Here is a 14,018-nt window from a genome sequence, read left to right as displayed (position 1 = left end):
TTTTCAGCAAAAGTTGTGCTTCTCAAATCTCCTTTCTACAATATTTCTGACTGCTTTGAATCTGTGTCATACTGATCCTGAAAATGTCTCCTTTCTTTCTGACATCATTATATCGTCTATCCAGAACAGCTGTCTTTCTACGAGTTGCGTTCTTTCTCAATGTCGTTTAATCGACTTTTGACCCAGCATCCTGTAGAGATACCAAACTCCTTCTGTCCATCTAATCTTCTAATCTTTCGTAGCAGTCCTTTTGAAATATCCTTTTACTTGGCCTGTCCCATTTCCCTTCTGCCTCGATCTAAACCACCTCAGTGGGCATTGCTGCTTAAAGTACATCAAAAGGATAAAAATCATCGTCTCAATGCAATTTCTTAATGCCCGTTGGATTTTTTTTACATTTTAGAGATACTACACAGATGTAACTTTAGCAGTGAAGTGAAGAAGCATTTGCATTATAACTGTTTTCAAAAGATTACATATCTCTTCAGTCACATACGTAACAACTTAATATGTGAAAAAATCATGTCAGTCATTTGTTTTATGGGTTGGTACAAGGATATTGCAACAAGGAAAAAGATGAGATAATACACAATGTAAAATATTCAGGAGAATTAAAAGCACGTGTGTTACTATATTGTGCACTTATGAATATAATAAAGAATGAATTTCTATTCCAAAATAAGCTGCTTACATCTCTGCCTCTTGCATCTACTCACACATTTGTCACCTCCCCCTGGGCCCCTCCTCTTTCTGTTTCTCCTACTGTCCACTTTTCTCTCCTATCAGATTCCTTTCTCTCCAGCTTTTTATCTTTCCTATCCACCTGGCTTCACCTATCACCTTCGAGCTATTCTCCTTCCCCTCCACTCCTCCTTATACGGCGTTTTCCCCCTTCCTTCCCAGTCCTGAAGAAGGGTCTCGGCTCAAAACATTGACTGTTGATTCATTTCCATAGATGCTGCCTGACCTGCTGAGTTCCTCTGCATTTTGTGTGTGTTGCTTGGATTTCCAGCATCTGCAGACGTTCTTGTGTTTTGTGATTTGCCACAGTAACCTTTTCAGGTAACCACACAGAATGTTTGAAAGAACAAGAGCTGTTTTGTGTTGAGCAACCAGAAAGACACAAGAGGAACCGAAGTGGTTAAGGCAGAGGTTAAGAAAAGAACTGCCTGTCAGCCTACAGCATTTAAGGATGATTTAAACCCTTTCATCTACAGCATAATTACAGCTAATTGAGCTAAAATTATTTTCTGAATGTTCAACTGTCTTCTCACGGCCCAAAATAATCCAATAAACAAATGTTTTTTTTTTCATTTTGTGTAAGGACCCCAAATTACTTTCTGCACTTGAAGCAATTGGAAAGGCAGAGAATGAAGTGGACGGAAGGACTTTTTGTATCTGCTGCGATGCAGATCTGGTAAACATCAGCTTTACATATCTGGTGGCTGACAGTGCCGAAACTGCCAAGGTACACATAATTAACACTTTCTTTAAATAAATCGGAAGTATTGAGAATTATATTCTCACAGTGAACATGTTGCTATTTTCCAATCAAATGACACTAATGCACCCTATCTTAGGGACATGTGCCATTTTATTTAATAAATATATGAATGGGGTCCGATTTTTAAATTTTCTCTGATTTCTAACCTTCACCAGCATACTGCAAATAATTTGTTCAGCCATTGAATGTGACACCTTTTAGCGTATGTATTTTCCAGCTGTCTTGTGGGATAACCTGTTTGCTGGTCACATTAGTGTGCATTCACTGTTTTCCTCCTTCCAAGTGCTTTGTCAGACTACCTTGCTTTGAAACACTAGTGGGGAAATCGCTGAAGGATTTTGAAAGGATTATTTCCATCATAATTAAACTTGCTGTTCTTATATCTACAAGGAGCAAAGTAGCATCCAGAAAATTCATGGCTGTCAGGGACACAAGCTTCTTGTACATTGGTTTCAGATGCTATTGATGTTTTACAAGGAGCTGCTAAACAAAAATCGGTGCCATTTCGCAAATCCCCATAGCGGACTGACCTGACTTTTATTTTTAAAAGACCAAAACAAAACTGCATGTTCTTGATGGTGTAACCAGAAACACAGGTTGATCAGGGATCAGAAGAATCAGTCATTTGAGGTAAACTTGCTTGATTTCATTGAACTTGGATGGCCTTAGGGAAAAGTAGCTCCCAGCCATCATAAGATTAATGTCATGGAGCTGAAGGTAGCAAATGCTACCTTTAACGGCAACCTCGGCATTTTGAAATGAAAAAAAATTGTCCGCACTGGGTCAAAAACAAAAGCCTTTATATTTAGAGAGGTGAATAGATGGCAGTGTACACAAAATTATAGCAAACTGTCAGGCCATTGAATTTAAGACTGTCCTCAATTCTTTTGGAGAACTTCCCTCCACAGTATTCAGCCTCACGGACACCACTCTTTGCCTCCATCCTCAGATCATGAGCTCTGATGGTCCTGTTGTTTCAAGCTGTTTTCTTCCTCTCAGAAAACTCATTTCTTCCTGTACCATCTACACCATGTCCTTTTTGATCTACGATCACAATTTCTTTTAATCGGAATCAGTAAAGATGACCTTTACCGTGGTAATTTCCTTATGTACTTTTTTCCACAGTTTCTTACACGAATGGTGATCTTTCAACACATTGAGCCCTCCTGCTGGCTCAGTACAATGCCAAAAGTCCCATTCCCTGACCCTACAATCTGTATTTTTACTCTTTCATTCCAATTTTCCTGTAATACACTTACAGTAGGGGTAATGACAGTAGCCAATTACCCTTATGAACCTGTCTTCATAACATGGAAGGAGGGCCTTGTGGAAGCACATGTGGTTAACTCCAGATGGATACTGGCCAAGGTCAGGATCGACCCTGGGTCACTGGAGCTGCCTGTATTTTCATGGGACATAGAAGGATGCCATTTGGCCGATCAAGTCTATTCTAACTCTCAGAGTAGTCCTATAAATTCCATTTCCTCTCTTACTTTACCCATTCTTTATTGTATACCTATCAATTTCTTTTTCACTCCCATCAGCTTAGTTCTCCTGCCACCAGTACATCTTTGGTACATACTCCATTGGCCTGGGCATCACCCTGATCCTCAGGACTGTCTGCGTGAGTTTTTGCATGCTCCCCCTTTTATCCTGTGAGTTTCAGCTGTTGTTCTAGTTTCACAGAATATGTCTTGTACTTGAGAGGTTGCATTTCAGGTGGGAAGGGGGTAAAGTTCAAAGATGTGCGGGACAAGTTTCTTCGAGACGAAGAATGGTGGTTGCCTGAAGTGTGCCACCAGGGGTGGTGGTGGAGACAGATATGATAGAGATACTCAAAAGGCTCTGAGATAGGCACATGAATATGCAGAGAATGGAAGGACATGAACAGTGTTCAACCAGAAGTGATTAGGTGTCATTAGCTAAATTAGTTTGGTAAAACATAGTGGTCCAACGGCCCTGTTAGTGTGCTATGAAACCGGAACACCATAGAAACATGGAAAACCTACAGCACAATACAGGCCCTTCGGCCCACAATGCTGTACCAAACATGTACTTACTTCAGAAATTACCTAAATAGCCCTCTATTTTTCTAAGTTCCATGTACCTATCCAGGAGTCTGTTGAAAGATCCTTTCGTATCCACCTCCACCACCGTCACCAGCAGCCCATTCCACACACTCACCACTCTCTGCGTAAAAAAAAAAGCTTATCTCCGACATCTCCTCTGTACCTACTTCTAGGCACCTTATAACTGCGCCCTCTTGTGTTCAGCCCTGGGAAAAAGCCTCTGACTATCCACACGATCAATGCCTCTCATCATCTTATACACCTCTATCAGGTCATCTCTCATCCTCCGTCGCTCCAAGGAGAAAAGGCCGAGTTCACTCAACCTATTCTCATAAGGCATGCGCCCCAATCCAGGCAACATCCTTGTAAATCTCCTCTGCACCCTTTCTGTAGTTTCCACAACCTTCCTGTAGTGAGGTAAGCAGAACTGAGCACAGTACTCCAAGTGGGGTCTATATTGCTGTAACATCACCTCTCAGCTCTTAAACACAATCCCATGGTTGATGAAGGCCAGTGCATCGTATGTATTGTCAACCTGCACAGTGGCTTTGAGTGTCCTATGGACTCTGGACACAAGATCCCTCTGATCCTCTACACTGCCAAGAGTCTTACCATTAATACTATATTCTGCCATCATATTTGACCTACCAAAATGAACCACCTCACACTTATCTGGGTTGAACTCCATCTGCCACTTCTCAGCCTAGTTTTGCATCCTATTGATGTCCTGCTGTAACCTCTGACAGCCCTCCACATGATCCACAACACCCCCAACCTTTGTGTCATCAGCAAATTTATTAACCCATCCCTCCACTTCCTCATCCATTTATATACCAGTTGAAATTTCAAGCAGACAGTCCTGAGATCAGGGTGAAGCCTGGACCGATTATTTATATACACTTAATGACCATGTTGTTCAGGCTGTACTTTTTATTGTGGTGTTGCCGTTATTCAAGAGGGGCTTTCTTCACTGAGGATTTTCTATAACATAACCTCTAACACCTGATTGTTAAACACAGTCTCCAAACATTTTGAGAACCAAATGAAGAGCATGTTTTAGGGTAATCATTGGCCTCCAATTGCTATTACCTGCACTGCACTTCCTCCGTAACTTCAGCACTTTATTCTGCATTTCGTCATTGTTTTACCTTGGACTGCTCAATGCGCTGTTGTAATAATTTGATCTGCATGAACGGTATGCAAGACAAACTTTTACCTGTTCCTCCGTACATGTGACAATCATACACCAATTCCAATTTTGCACTCATTTACTTCTGTTCAGTGCAATTGCGAAATATTCATAGATGTCACTTAGGTGTAAGGGCATTGACAAGAGATTACCGTAAGTGTGAGAAATTAGCAGCATCTATGTTGTTTTTGCCAGGTTTCCCTTAATTGAATCAGAATTGGGTTTTATCTCACCAGCATATGCCGTGAAATTTATTAACTTAGCGGCAGCAGTACAGTGCAATATATGATTTTGAAAAAAAAATTACAGTTAGTGTGTTTTTATATATATATATAAAATAATTAAATTAAGAACAGCGCAACAACAGAAATTTTAAATATGAGGCAGTGTTCATGGATTCAATGTTCTTCTAGAAATCAAGTGGCAAAGGGGAAGAAGATGTTCTTGAATTGCTGAGTTGCTGAGAGTGTGCCTTCAGGTTTCTGTACCTCTTCTCTGTAACAATGGGAACAGGGCATGTCCTGGGTGATGGTCTTTAATGATGGACGCCGCCTTTCTGAAGCACCGCTACTTGAAGATGTCTTGGATACTACGGAGGCTAGTACCTAAGATGGAGCTGACTTATTTTACAGCTTTCTGTAGCTTCTTTTGATTCAGTGCAGTAGCCCCACCTCCTATAACAAACAGTGATGCAACCTGTCAGAATGCTCTCCACAGTACATCTGTAGAAGTTTTCAAGTGTCTTAGGCGAGAAACCAAATCTCAAATTTCTAATGAAATACAGCTGCACACACAACATGCTGATGGAACGTAGCAGGCCAGGCAGCATCTGTAGGAAGGAGTACAGTCAGGACGGGTCTCGGCCGAAACGTCAACTGTACTTCTTCCTATAGATGTTGCCTGCCCTGCTGCGTTCCACCAGCTTTTTGTGTGTGTTGCTTGAATTTCCAGCATCTGCAGATTTCCTTGTGTTTGCGAATGAAATACAGCTGCTGTCTTGCCTTCTTTATAGCTGTATTGATATGTTGGGATCAGGTTAGATCCTCAGAGATTCTGACACCCAGGAATTTGAAATTGCTCACTCTCTCACTTCCGATCCCTCTTTGAGGATTGGTTCGTGTTACCTCGTCCCACCCTTTCTGGTCCACAATCTGCTCTTTGTTCTTACTGATGTTGAGTGCAAGATTGTTGCTGCAACACCACTCAACCAGCTGGTGTATCTCACTCCTGTACACCCTCTCGTCTCCAGCTGAGATTCTGCAAACAATGGTTGTATCATCAGCAAATTCAAGCTATGCCTAGCCACACAGTATAGCGAGAGTAAAGCAATGGCCTAAGCACACATCTCTGAGGTACACCAGTGTTGATCGTCATTGAGGAGGAGACATTAATACCAATATGAACAGATTATGATCGAGGATCCAATTGCAATGCGAGGTATAGAGGCCCAGCTTCCATAGCTTATTGATCAGGACTATAGGAATGATGATGTTAAACCCTGAGCTATAGTCAATGAACAGCATCCAGACAGGTGTTTATAATTGAGCTTTGTTTATGGTTGACCCTTCCTTGCAGGATCCCTCGATAAATGTCTTAGCTTCCGATATAGAACTCATCCTGCACTAATATAGAAATAGGCTGCTTGAATGATACTGGGAAGAGCGGCAGTCTGATAATCCCAGCAACTCGTGTTCAGTCCTCACTGATAATGTGGTCACTGCAGAGTTTACATGTTTTCTTATGGCTGTCAGGATTTATCCTGGGTGTTCCTTTTCATTCCCACATCCCAAAAATGTGCGTCAGAGCCTGGTGTGGAGGCTCTGATGCTCATGATCGCCAGAGACCACAGACTCAGCCAACTCCAACATAGAGGCAACACTTCACCCCACCCCACCCCACCCCCCCATTGAGAACAACTTAAAGAGATGACATCCATCACTTAGGACCCTCACCATCTGGGACATGCCCTCTTCTTGTTAATATCATTGGGGAAAGGGTGGAGGAGCCTGAGGGCCTACTTTCACTGATTCAGAAGCAATTTCTTCCCCTCCATTATCAGATGTCTGAGCGGTTGATGAACCCATGAATGTTACTTCGTCATTCCTTTGTTTTTGCACTATTTATTTGTTTGGTAATTGATAGCAATTCCATGTCTTTGCACTGTACTGCTGCCACAAATTCCTAATACATGTAAAAGTATATGCAAATAACATTGATCTTTGAAATCCTCTGGGTTCAAGTGGCATCCTCGAAGACCAAAAAGATAAAGGAACCAGTGATAGAACAGTTACCTCTAGCTCCCTGCTCAAGGTTCCATGCCGCGCACTCCCCCCACCATGCATAGGTATACTTGTTAGAACAGCAGAGAAATCTGAGTAGTAACTGGGGGAAAAAAACTTCTTCAAAAAAACTCTAAAGCAGTCTTATTTCTGGAAGTCTGGTAAACGGGTATTCCTATGCTGTGCATTATGTTTGCTGAATAGTAACTGGAATTGTACCATGATAAAGATCAGTCTTTGAACATGCTGGTTCAAAAAAAAGGGAATTAAATATTGCTATATGAATTTACTGAAAATTATTTTCCTTTCATATCTTTCAGCATTGGGTAGAAGGATTGAGATCCATTGTCCACAACTTCAAAGCGAATAATGTCTGCCCTATGACATGTCTCACAAAACAGTTAAGCCATTTAAGTCATTTCCTGATGTAAAATAACAACCAATGTAATTGCTTTACACTGGGTTTACTGTATTCATCATGCACACTTATATTCTGCTTGGTAACAGTAATATAAACTGTTAATCCTATTTGTACACGGTAAGATTACATAAAAAGAGACCAGCTGAACTGAGGAACTGATTTGAGACGTGTTACAAAATTAGTATCTCTAATGTTAAACCACAGCTGGTTGATGTTGCTTTGATTTCATCAAAACAGGCCACACAGGAATTTAACACAACAGCATTAATGTTTCTATACAAGCAGTTGAAGACTCTTTCAAACATAAAATGTAGAAAAGTTCAGCCCAGGAACAGGCCATTCAGCCCACATAGTTGTGCCAAAGCAACTAAAAAGCAAATTAAAAACACAAGCACTAATCCATCCTACCCACACCATGTCCATATCTTTCCACCTTCCTTACATCCATGTGCCTATACAAACGTTTCTTAAAAGTCTCTAATATATTTGCTTCTACCACCACATCAGACAGCACATTCCGGGCACCCACCACTCTCTGTGTGTAAAAAAAAAACACCAAAAAAAAACTTACCCCTTACATTCCTCTTGAACCTACCCCCTCTCACCTTCAATGCATGCCCTCTGGTATTAGATATTTCAATCCTGGGAAGCACATACTCCCTGTCCTCGCTGTCTAGGCTTCTCATAATTATGTAAGCCTTTAACAGATCCCCTATCAGCCTCTGATGCTCCAGGGAAAACAACTCAAGTTTATCCAGCCTATCGTGATAGCACATGCCCTCCAAACAAGGCAGCATCCTGGTAAACCTCTTCTGCACCCTCTCCATAGCTTCCACATCTTTCCTGTAGCAGGGCGAGCAGAACTGTACGCGATACTCCAGATGTGGCTGAACCAGAGTTTTATAAAGTTGCGAAATAACCACCTGACTTTGGAACTCAGTGCCTTGACTAATAAAGCAAGCATTCCGTAAGCCTTCTTAATCACCTTATTCACTTATGTGGTTAATTTCAAGGAGCTTTGTGCTTAGATTTCAAGATCTCTCTGCTCAGCACCTTGCTATTAACGGTGTACTGTCTTCTTGCATTTGCCCTACCGAGGTGCAACACCTCACATTTATCTGGATTAAATGCCAGCTGCCATTTCTCAGCCCATATCTGCAACTGGTCTATATCATGCTATTTTCTTTGCCAGTTTTCTACACGATCCGCAACTCTACCGATCTCAATATCATCTGCAAATTTTATTGACCCACCCAACTACGTTTTCATCCGTGTCATTTATATACATTACAGACAGCCGAAGTCCCAGCACAAATCCCTGTGGAACTCCACTAATTACAGACCTTCAGCTTGAATAAGTCCCTTCAACCACTCCCCTCTGTCTTCTATGCCAATTCTGAATTTGCCAATTTGCCACGGATCCCATGCATCCTAACATTCTGGATTAGCCTCCCATGAGGGACTTTGTTAAATGCCTTACTAAAATCCATGTAGACAACATCCACTGCCCTACCCTCATCAATCTCTCTCATCATCTTGTCAAAACCCTCAGCTGAGTTGCTTAGGCACGACCTGCCACGCACAAATCCATGCTGGCTCTCCCTAATTAGGACGAGGGTTTCCAAATGCTCATGTATCCTATCCTTAAGAATTTTCTCCAGCAATCTCCCTACAACTGACATGAGAATCACTGATCTGTACTTCCCAGGATTTTCCCTAGTTCCGTTCTTAAATAGAGGTTCAACATTAGCCACTCACCAGCCCTCAGGACTTTGCAAGAGACTGCAGACTCGGCTAACTCCAACGTGTGGTTAGAGAGGACACAAAGATGCATTAAAATATACACATTTCAAGTGATCCGACCCATCATACCTGTTACTTCGATTTTGGCTTTCAATACTTTTCCTGACACTTACCTTCCGGTCCGATCATTTCCTTACTGACTTAGGGCTCCAGTTCCCAGCCCCCTGCAAAACTACAAACGTAGTTTATACTCTCCCTAGCAAACCTCCCTGCCAGGATACTGGTTTCCCTCCAGTTCAGGTGTAGCCTGTCCCTCTTGTACAGATCACCTCTTCCCTGGAAAAGGTTCCAGTGATCAAAGAAATTGAAACCCTGTCCCCTGCATCATCTCCACAGCCACTCATTCCTACCTGCACTAGCTTGCAACACGGGGAGAAATCCGGAGATTACAACTTTGGAGGTCTTTCTCCTCACCCTCTTTCCTAACTCTAAATACTCACTGCATAGGGACACTTCCCTTTTCTGCCTGTGTGATTGTTGCCAGTTTGCACCACAACCTCTGGCTCTCCCCATCCTCCTTGAGAATATCCTGCAGCTGCTCCGGATGGTCATGGTGCCACATACAGGACTTTGTAAGTGTTTATTACCCTGCACAATTTATTAGATGTTTACGTAAAGCCACATGAATGGCTGCATTAGCAACCCCGCTGCTTCAATCCTGCTTTCTCACTGATTTTTAATAAGTAATAACATGAATAATTTCTTTTTCTCTTTCAGCTGGATGAGGTTATCGTTTCTGACTAATATAAATGGAAAAATTCCAGTAAGGAGGTGAGAAGTGTTTAATAAATGTGTACTATTACTCTGTCACATAAACAATATTTGTGGTGTTTTGGAAGCAACCACTGAAATGGTGCTGAACCAAGAAGACAAAGAAAAAGCAGATCAAGTGTGTGGGAAAATTGAGTATCTGTGTTAAAATGGATAGACCACTGCACATGCCATTTGCGAATTTAATTTGTTTTAAACAATTGTTTTACTTCATCCCAAATGACCTGAATTGTAGTTCAACTATTTATTGTTAGGAAATACCTTGGAACGTGTCTGTGGCAAGAGTCTGCAAGCCTGTGGCAAATAATGATCTTTGACTTCAGAGAAAGAGTCATGGAAAGCTGAGAAGCCCTATTTTCTTAATTTGTCAAGGCTTCAGGGGGGGGACGGGTTTCAGCAGATAACCTGGAGGAACAAACAATCTGCTACCGAGACAATTGGTTTGAGGCGTCAACAACTCTTTCCTCCTCCTTAGCTGCCGCTTGACCAAATTCTCCAGCATTTGGTTTGTTGCTGTAGATTCCAGCATCTGCATTCTCTTCTGTAACCTGGAGAATCTCAGCAGAATCTCATCCACTGTTTTTACAGTCATGAATTGTATATTTTATCAGGGATACAAATTCTGTGTTCGGGTCTGATGCAAAATAATGCAAAGCGTTGCATTTGTGGAGCACATTTCCCAGTCTCATGTTATCTTAAAGCGCACATTACAACAATATTATATTTTAGGTATCTCCTCACTGCAGTTAGCTAAGAAAAAATCTGAACCATTATCAAACTAAGAGCAATGTAATAATGACCAGGTGATTAATGTGTGTGATGCTGACTGAGGAAGGAATAACATGAAGAATATCAGCGTAGGATACCCGTAGTGCTGTACCACAGTTATGCATTTTTGCAGAAAACAGACAGACAGACATACTTTATTGATCCCGAGGGATAATTGGGTTTCATTACAGCCGCACCAACCAAGAATAGTGAAGAAATATAGCAATATAAAACCATAAATAATTAAATAATAATAAGTTAATCATGTCCAGTGGAAATAAGTCCAGGACCAGCCTATTGGCTCAGGGTGTCTGACACTCCGAGGGAGGAGTTGTAAAGTTTGATGGCCACAGGTAGGAATGACTTCCTGTGCTGTTCAGTGTTACATCTCAGTGGAATGAGTCTCTGACTGAATGTACTCCTGTACCTAACCAGTACATTATGAAGTGGATGGGAGTCATTGTCCAAGATGGCATGCAACTTGGACAGCATCCTCTTTTCAGACACCACTGTCAGAGAGTCCAGTTCCACCCCCACAACATCACTGGCCTTATGAATGAGTTTGTTGATTCTGTTGGTGTCTGCTACCCTCAGCCTGCTGCCCCAGCACACTACAGCAAACATGATAGCACTGGCCACCACAGCCTCGTAGAAAATCCTCAGCATCGTCCGACAGATGTTAAAGGACCTCAGTCTCCTCAGGAAATAGAGACAGCTCTGACCCTTCTTGTAGACAGCCTCAATGTTCTTTGACCAGTCCAGTTTATTGTCCATTCAGATCACCAGGTATTTGTAATCCTCCACTATGTCCACACTGACCCCTTGGATGGAAACAGGGGTCACCGGTGCCTTAGCCCTCCTCAGGTCCACCACCAGCTCCTTAGTCTTTTTCCATTAATCTGCAGATGAACATAGAACACTGGAAAAACTGAGTCTGTCGGGCAGGTTGACTTTTAGGTTCAAGACACAGCATCAGATACAGATCAAGGTGTTGTATTCTTACTCTTTTGAATTATTCTTGGGGTATCACTGGGGCCGTAGAAATTAGGAACAAGAAGGGGAGGACCATCTAGTAGAATTGTATGGAAGACCCTCCCCAAAGTCTGCAACCACGTGAAGAGCAGGTGTGTTCAGAAGTGAAACATATAGTTGGTTAAAAAAGGTTGTAATAGTGAGAGATTTTAATTTTCCTTGAATGGGCCATCCAAAATGTTTAGGGCCCGCACAGGGTGGAATTTGTAAAATATGCCCAGGAAAATTTACTGTGTCAATACAGTGCCTATAAAAAGTATTTCCATTCCCCGCCCCCCCCCAGAAGTTTTCATGTTTTATTGTTTTACAACATTGAATCACAGTGGATTTAATCTGGCTTTTTTTGACACTGATCTACAGAAGGTGGTTCTTTCGTGTCAAAGTGAAAAGCAGATCTCAACAAAGTAATCTAAATTAATTACAAATATAAAACACAAAATAATTGATTGCAAAAGTATTCACCCCCTTCAAGTCAATTTTTAGCAGATGCACCTTTGGCAGCAATTACTGTGTGGATAGGTCTCTATCAGGTTTGCACATCTGGACACTGCAATTTTTCCCCATTCTTCTTTACAAAACTGCTCAAGCTCTGTCAGATTGCCTGGAGATTGTGAGTGAACAATCCTTTTCAGGTCCAGCCATGAATTCTCAATTGGATTAGGGTCTAAACTCTGACTTGGCCACGCTAGCGCATTAATTTGTTGTTTTTAAGGCATTCCTGTGTAGCTTTTGCTTTAAGCTTGGGGTAATTGTCTTGTTGGAAAACATATCTTTTCCCAAGTCACAGTTCTCATGCAGACTGCATCAGTTTTCCTCCAGAATTCCCTGTATTTTGCTGCATTCATTTTACCCTCTACCTTCACAAGCCTTCCAGGGCCTGCAGCAGTGAAGCATCCCCACAGCACGATGCAGCCACCACCATGCTTCATGGTAGGGATGGTGTGTTTTTGATGATGTATGGTGTTAGGCTTATGCCAAGCATAGCGTTTAGTCTGATGGCCAAAAAGCTCAATTTTGCTTTCATCAGACCATAGAACCTTCTTCGCAGTTGACTTCAGAGTCTACCACATGCCTTCTGGGAAACTCTAGCTGAGATTTCATGTGAGTTTTTTTTCAACAGTGGCTTTTCCTTTGTCTCTCCCGTATAGCTGTGATTGGTGAAGCACCCGGGCAACAGTTGTTGTATGCACCGTCTCTCCCATCTCAGCCACTGAAGCTTGTAACTCCTCCAGGTTTCTTGGTGGCCTCCCTCTCTAGTCCCCTTCTTGCACGGTCTCTCAGTTTTTGAGTTAGGCTTGCTTTAGGCAAACTTACAGCTGTGCCGTATTTTTTCCATTTCTTGGTGATTGACGTAACTGTACTCCAAGGGATATTCAGTGACTTGGGAATTTCCTTGTTTCAATCTCCTGACGTGCTTTTCAATAACCTTTTGTTGGGGCTGCTTGAGGTGTTCTTTTGTCTTCATGGTGTTAGTTCTTAACAGGATACTAACTCACCAACAGATGGACCTTCCAGCTACAGGTGTATTTTTACTACGATCAATTGAAACACTTCGACTGCACACAGATTTCCCTAAACAGATTTCCGTTTAACTAATTATGTGACTTCTAAAACCAATTGGCTGCACCAGTGATGATTTGGTGTGTCATATTAAAGGGGGGGGGGGGTGTGGTGTGCATACTTATGAAATCAATTATTTTGTGTTTTATATTTGTAATTAATTTAGATCACGTTGTAGAGATCTGTTTTCACTTTGACATGAAAGAGTCTTTTTCTGTTGATCAGTGTCAAAAAAGGCAAATTTAATCCACTGTGATTCAGTGTTGTAAAACATGAGAACTCCAAGGAAGGGGGGGGGGGTGAATATTTTTATAGGCACTTTATATAGAAGTCCATACACAGGAGAGTGCAGTACCTACTTTTAGGGAATGAAGCAGAGGAAATAACTGAAATGGATCACTGTGGCTCTAGACTATAGAACAGTACAGAACAATACAGATCCTGTAGCCCACAGTGTTGTGCCAGCACTTTAACCTACATCATTTGCCCTCTCACTCTGGTTCCCTCCTCCTCCTGCCAACTTAGTTTAAACCCTCCCAACAGCTCTCACAAACTTTGCCTCCAAGGTCATTGGTGTAACCTGAACCCTTTCTGTCGGTCATATCTTCCCCAGAGGAGATCC

The 14,018-nt window shown here is 41.9% G+C and overlaps 1 protein-coding gene across 9 annotated transcripts in view; it reads left to right on the top strand.

The window, feature by feature from the left end:
• The window catches only part of plcb4a (phospholipase C, beta 4a), a 540,859-nt gene that overhangs the window by 331,890 nt on the left and 194,951 nt on the right, over window positions 1–14,018 (top strand). For all 9 annotated transcript variants that reach the window (XM_073051319.1, XM_073051318.1, XM_073051315.1 and 6 more), the window contains 3 exons: window positions 1,325–1,468; window positions 7,362–7,441; window positions 9,983–10,036. In XM_073051319.1, coding sequence (XP_072907420.1) covers window positions 1,325–1,468; window positions 7,362–7,441; window positions 9,983–10,036 — 278 coding nt within the window. The remainder of the gene's footprint in view (window positions 1–1,324; window positions 1,469–7,361; window positions 7,442–9,982; window positions 10,037–14,018) is intronic.

Source organism: Hemitrygon akajei, chromosome 7, assembly GCF_048418815.1.
Source record: "Hemitrygon akajei chromosome 7, sHemAka1.3, whole genome shotgun sequence".
In the NCBI taxonomy this organism is placed as follows: Eukaryota; Metazoa; Chordata; class Chondrichthyes; order Myliobatiformes; family Dasyatidae; genus Hemitrygon; species Hemitrygon akajei.
Note: the sequence above shows the minus strand (reverse complement) of the source record. Positions and strands in the feature narration are given on the sequence as shown.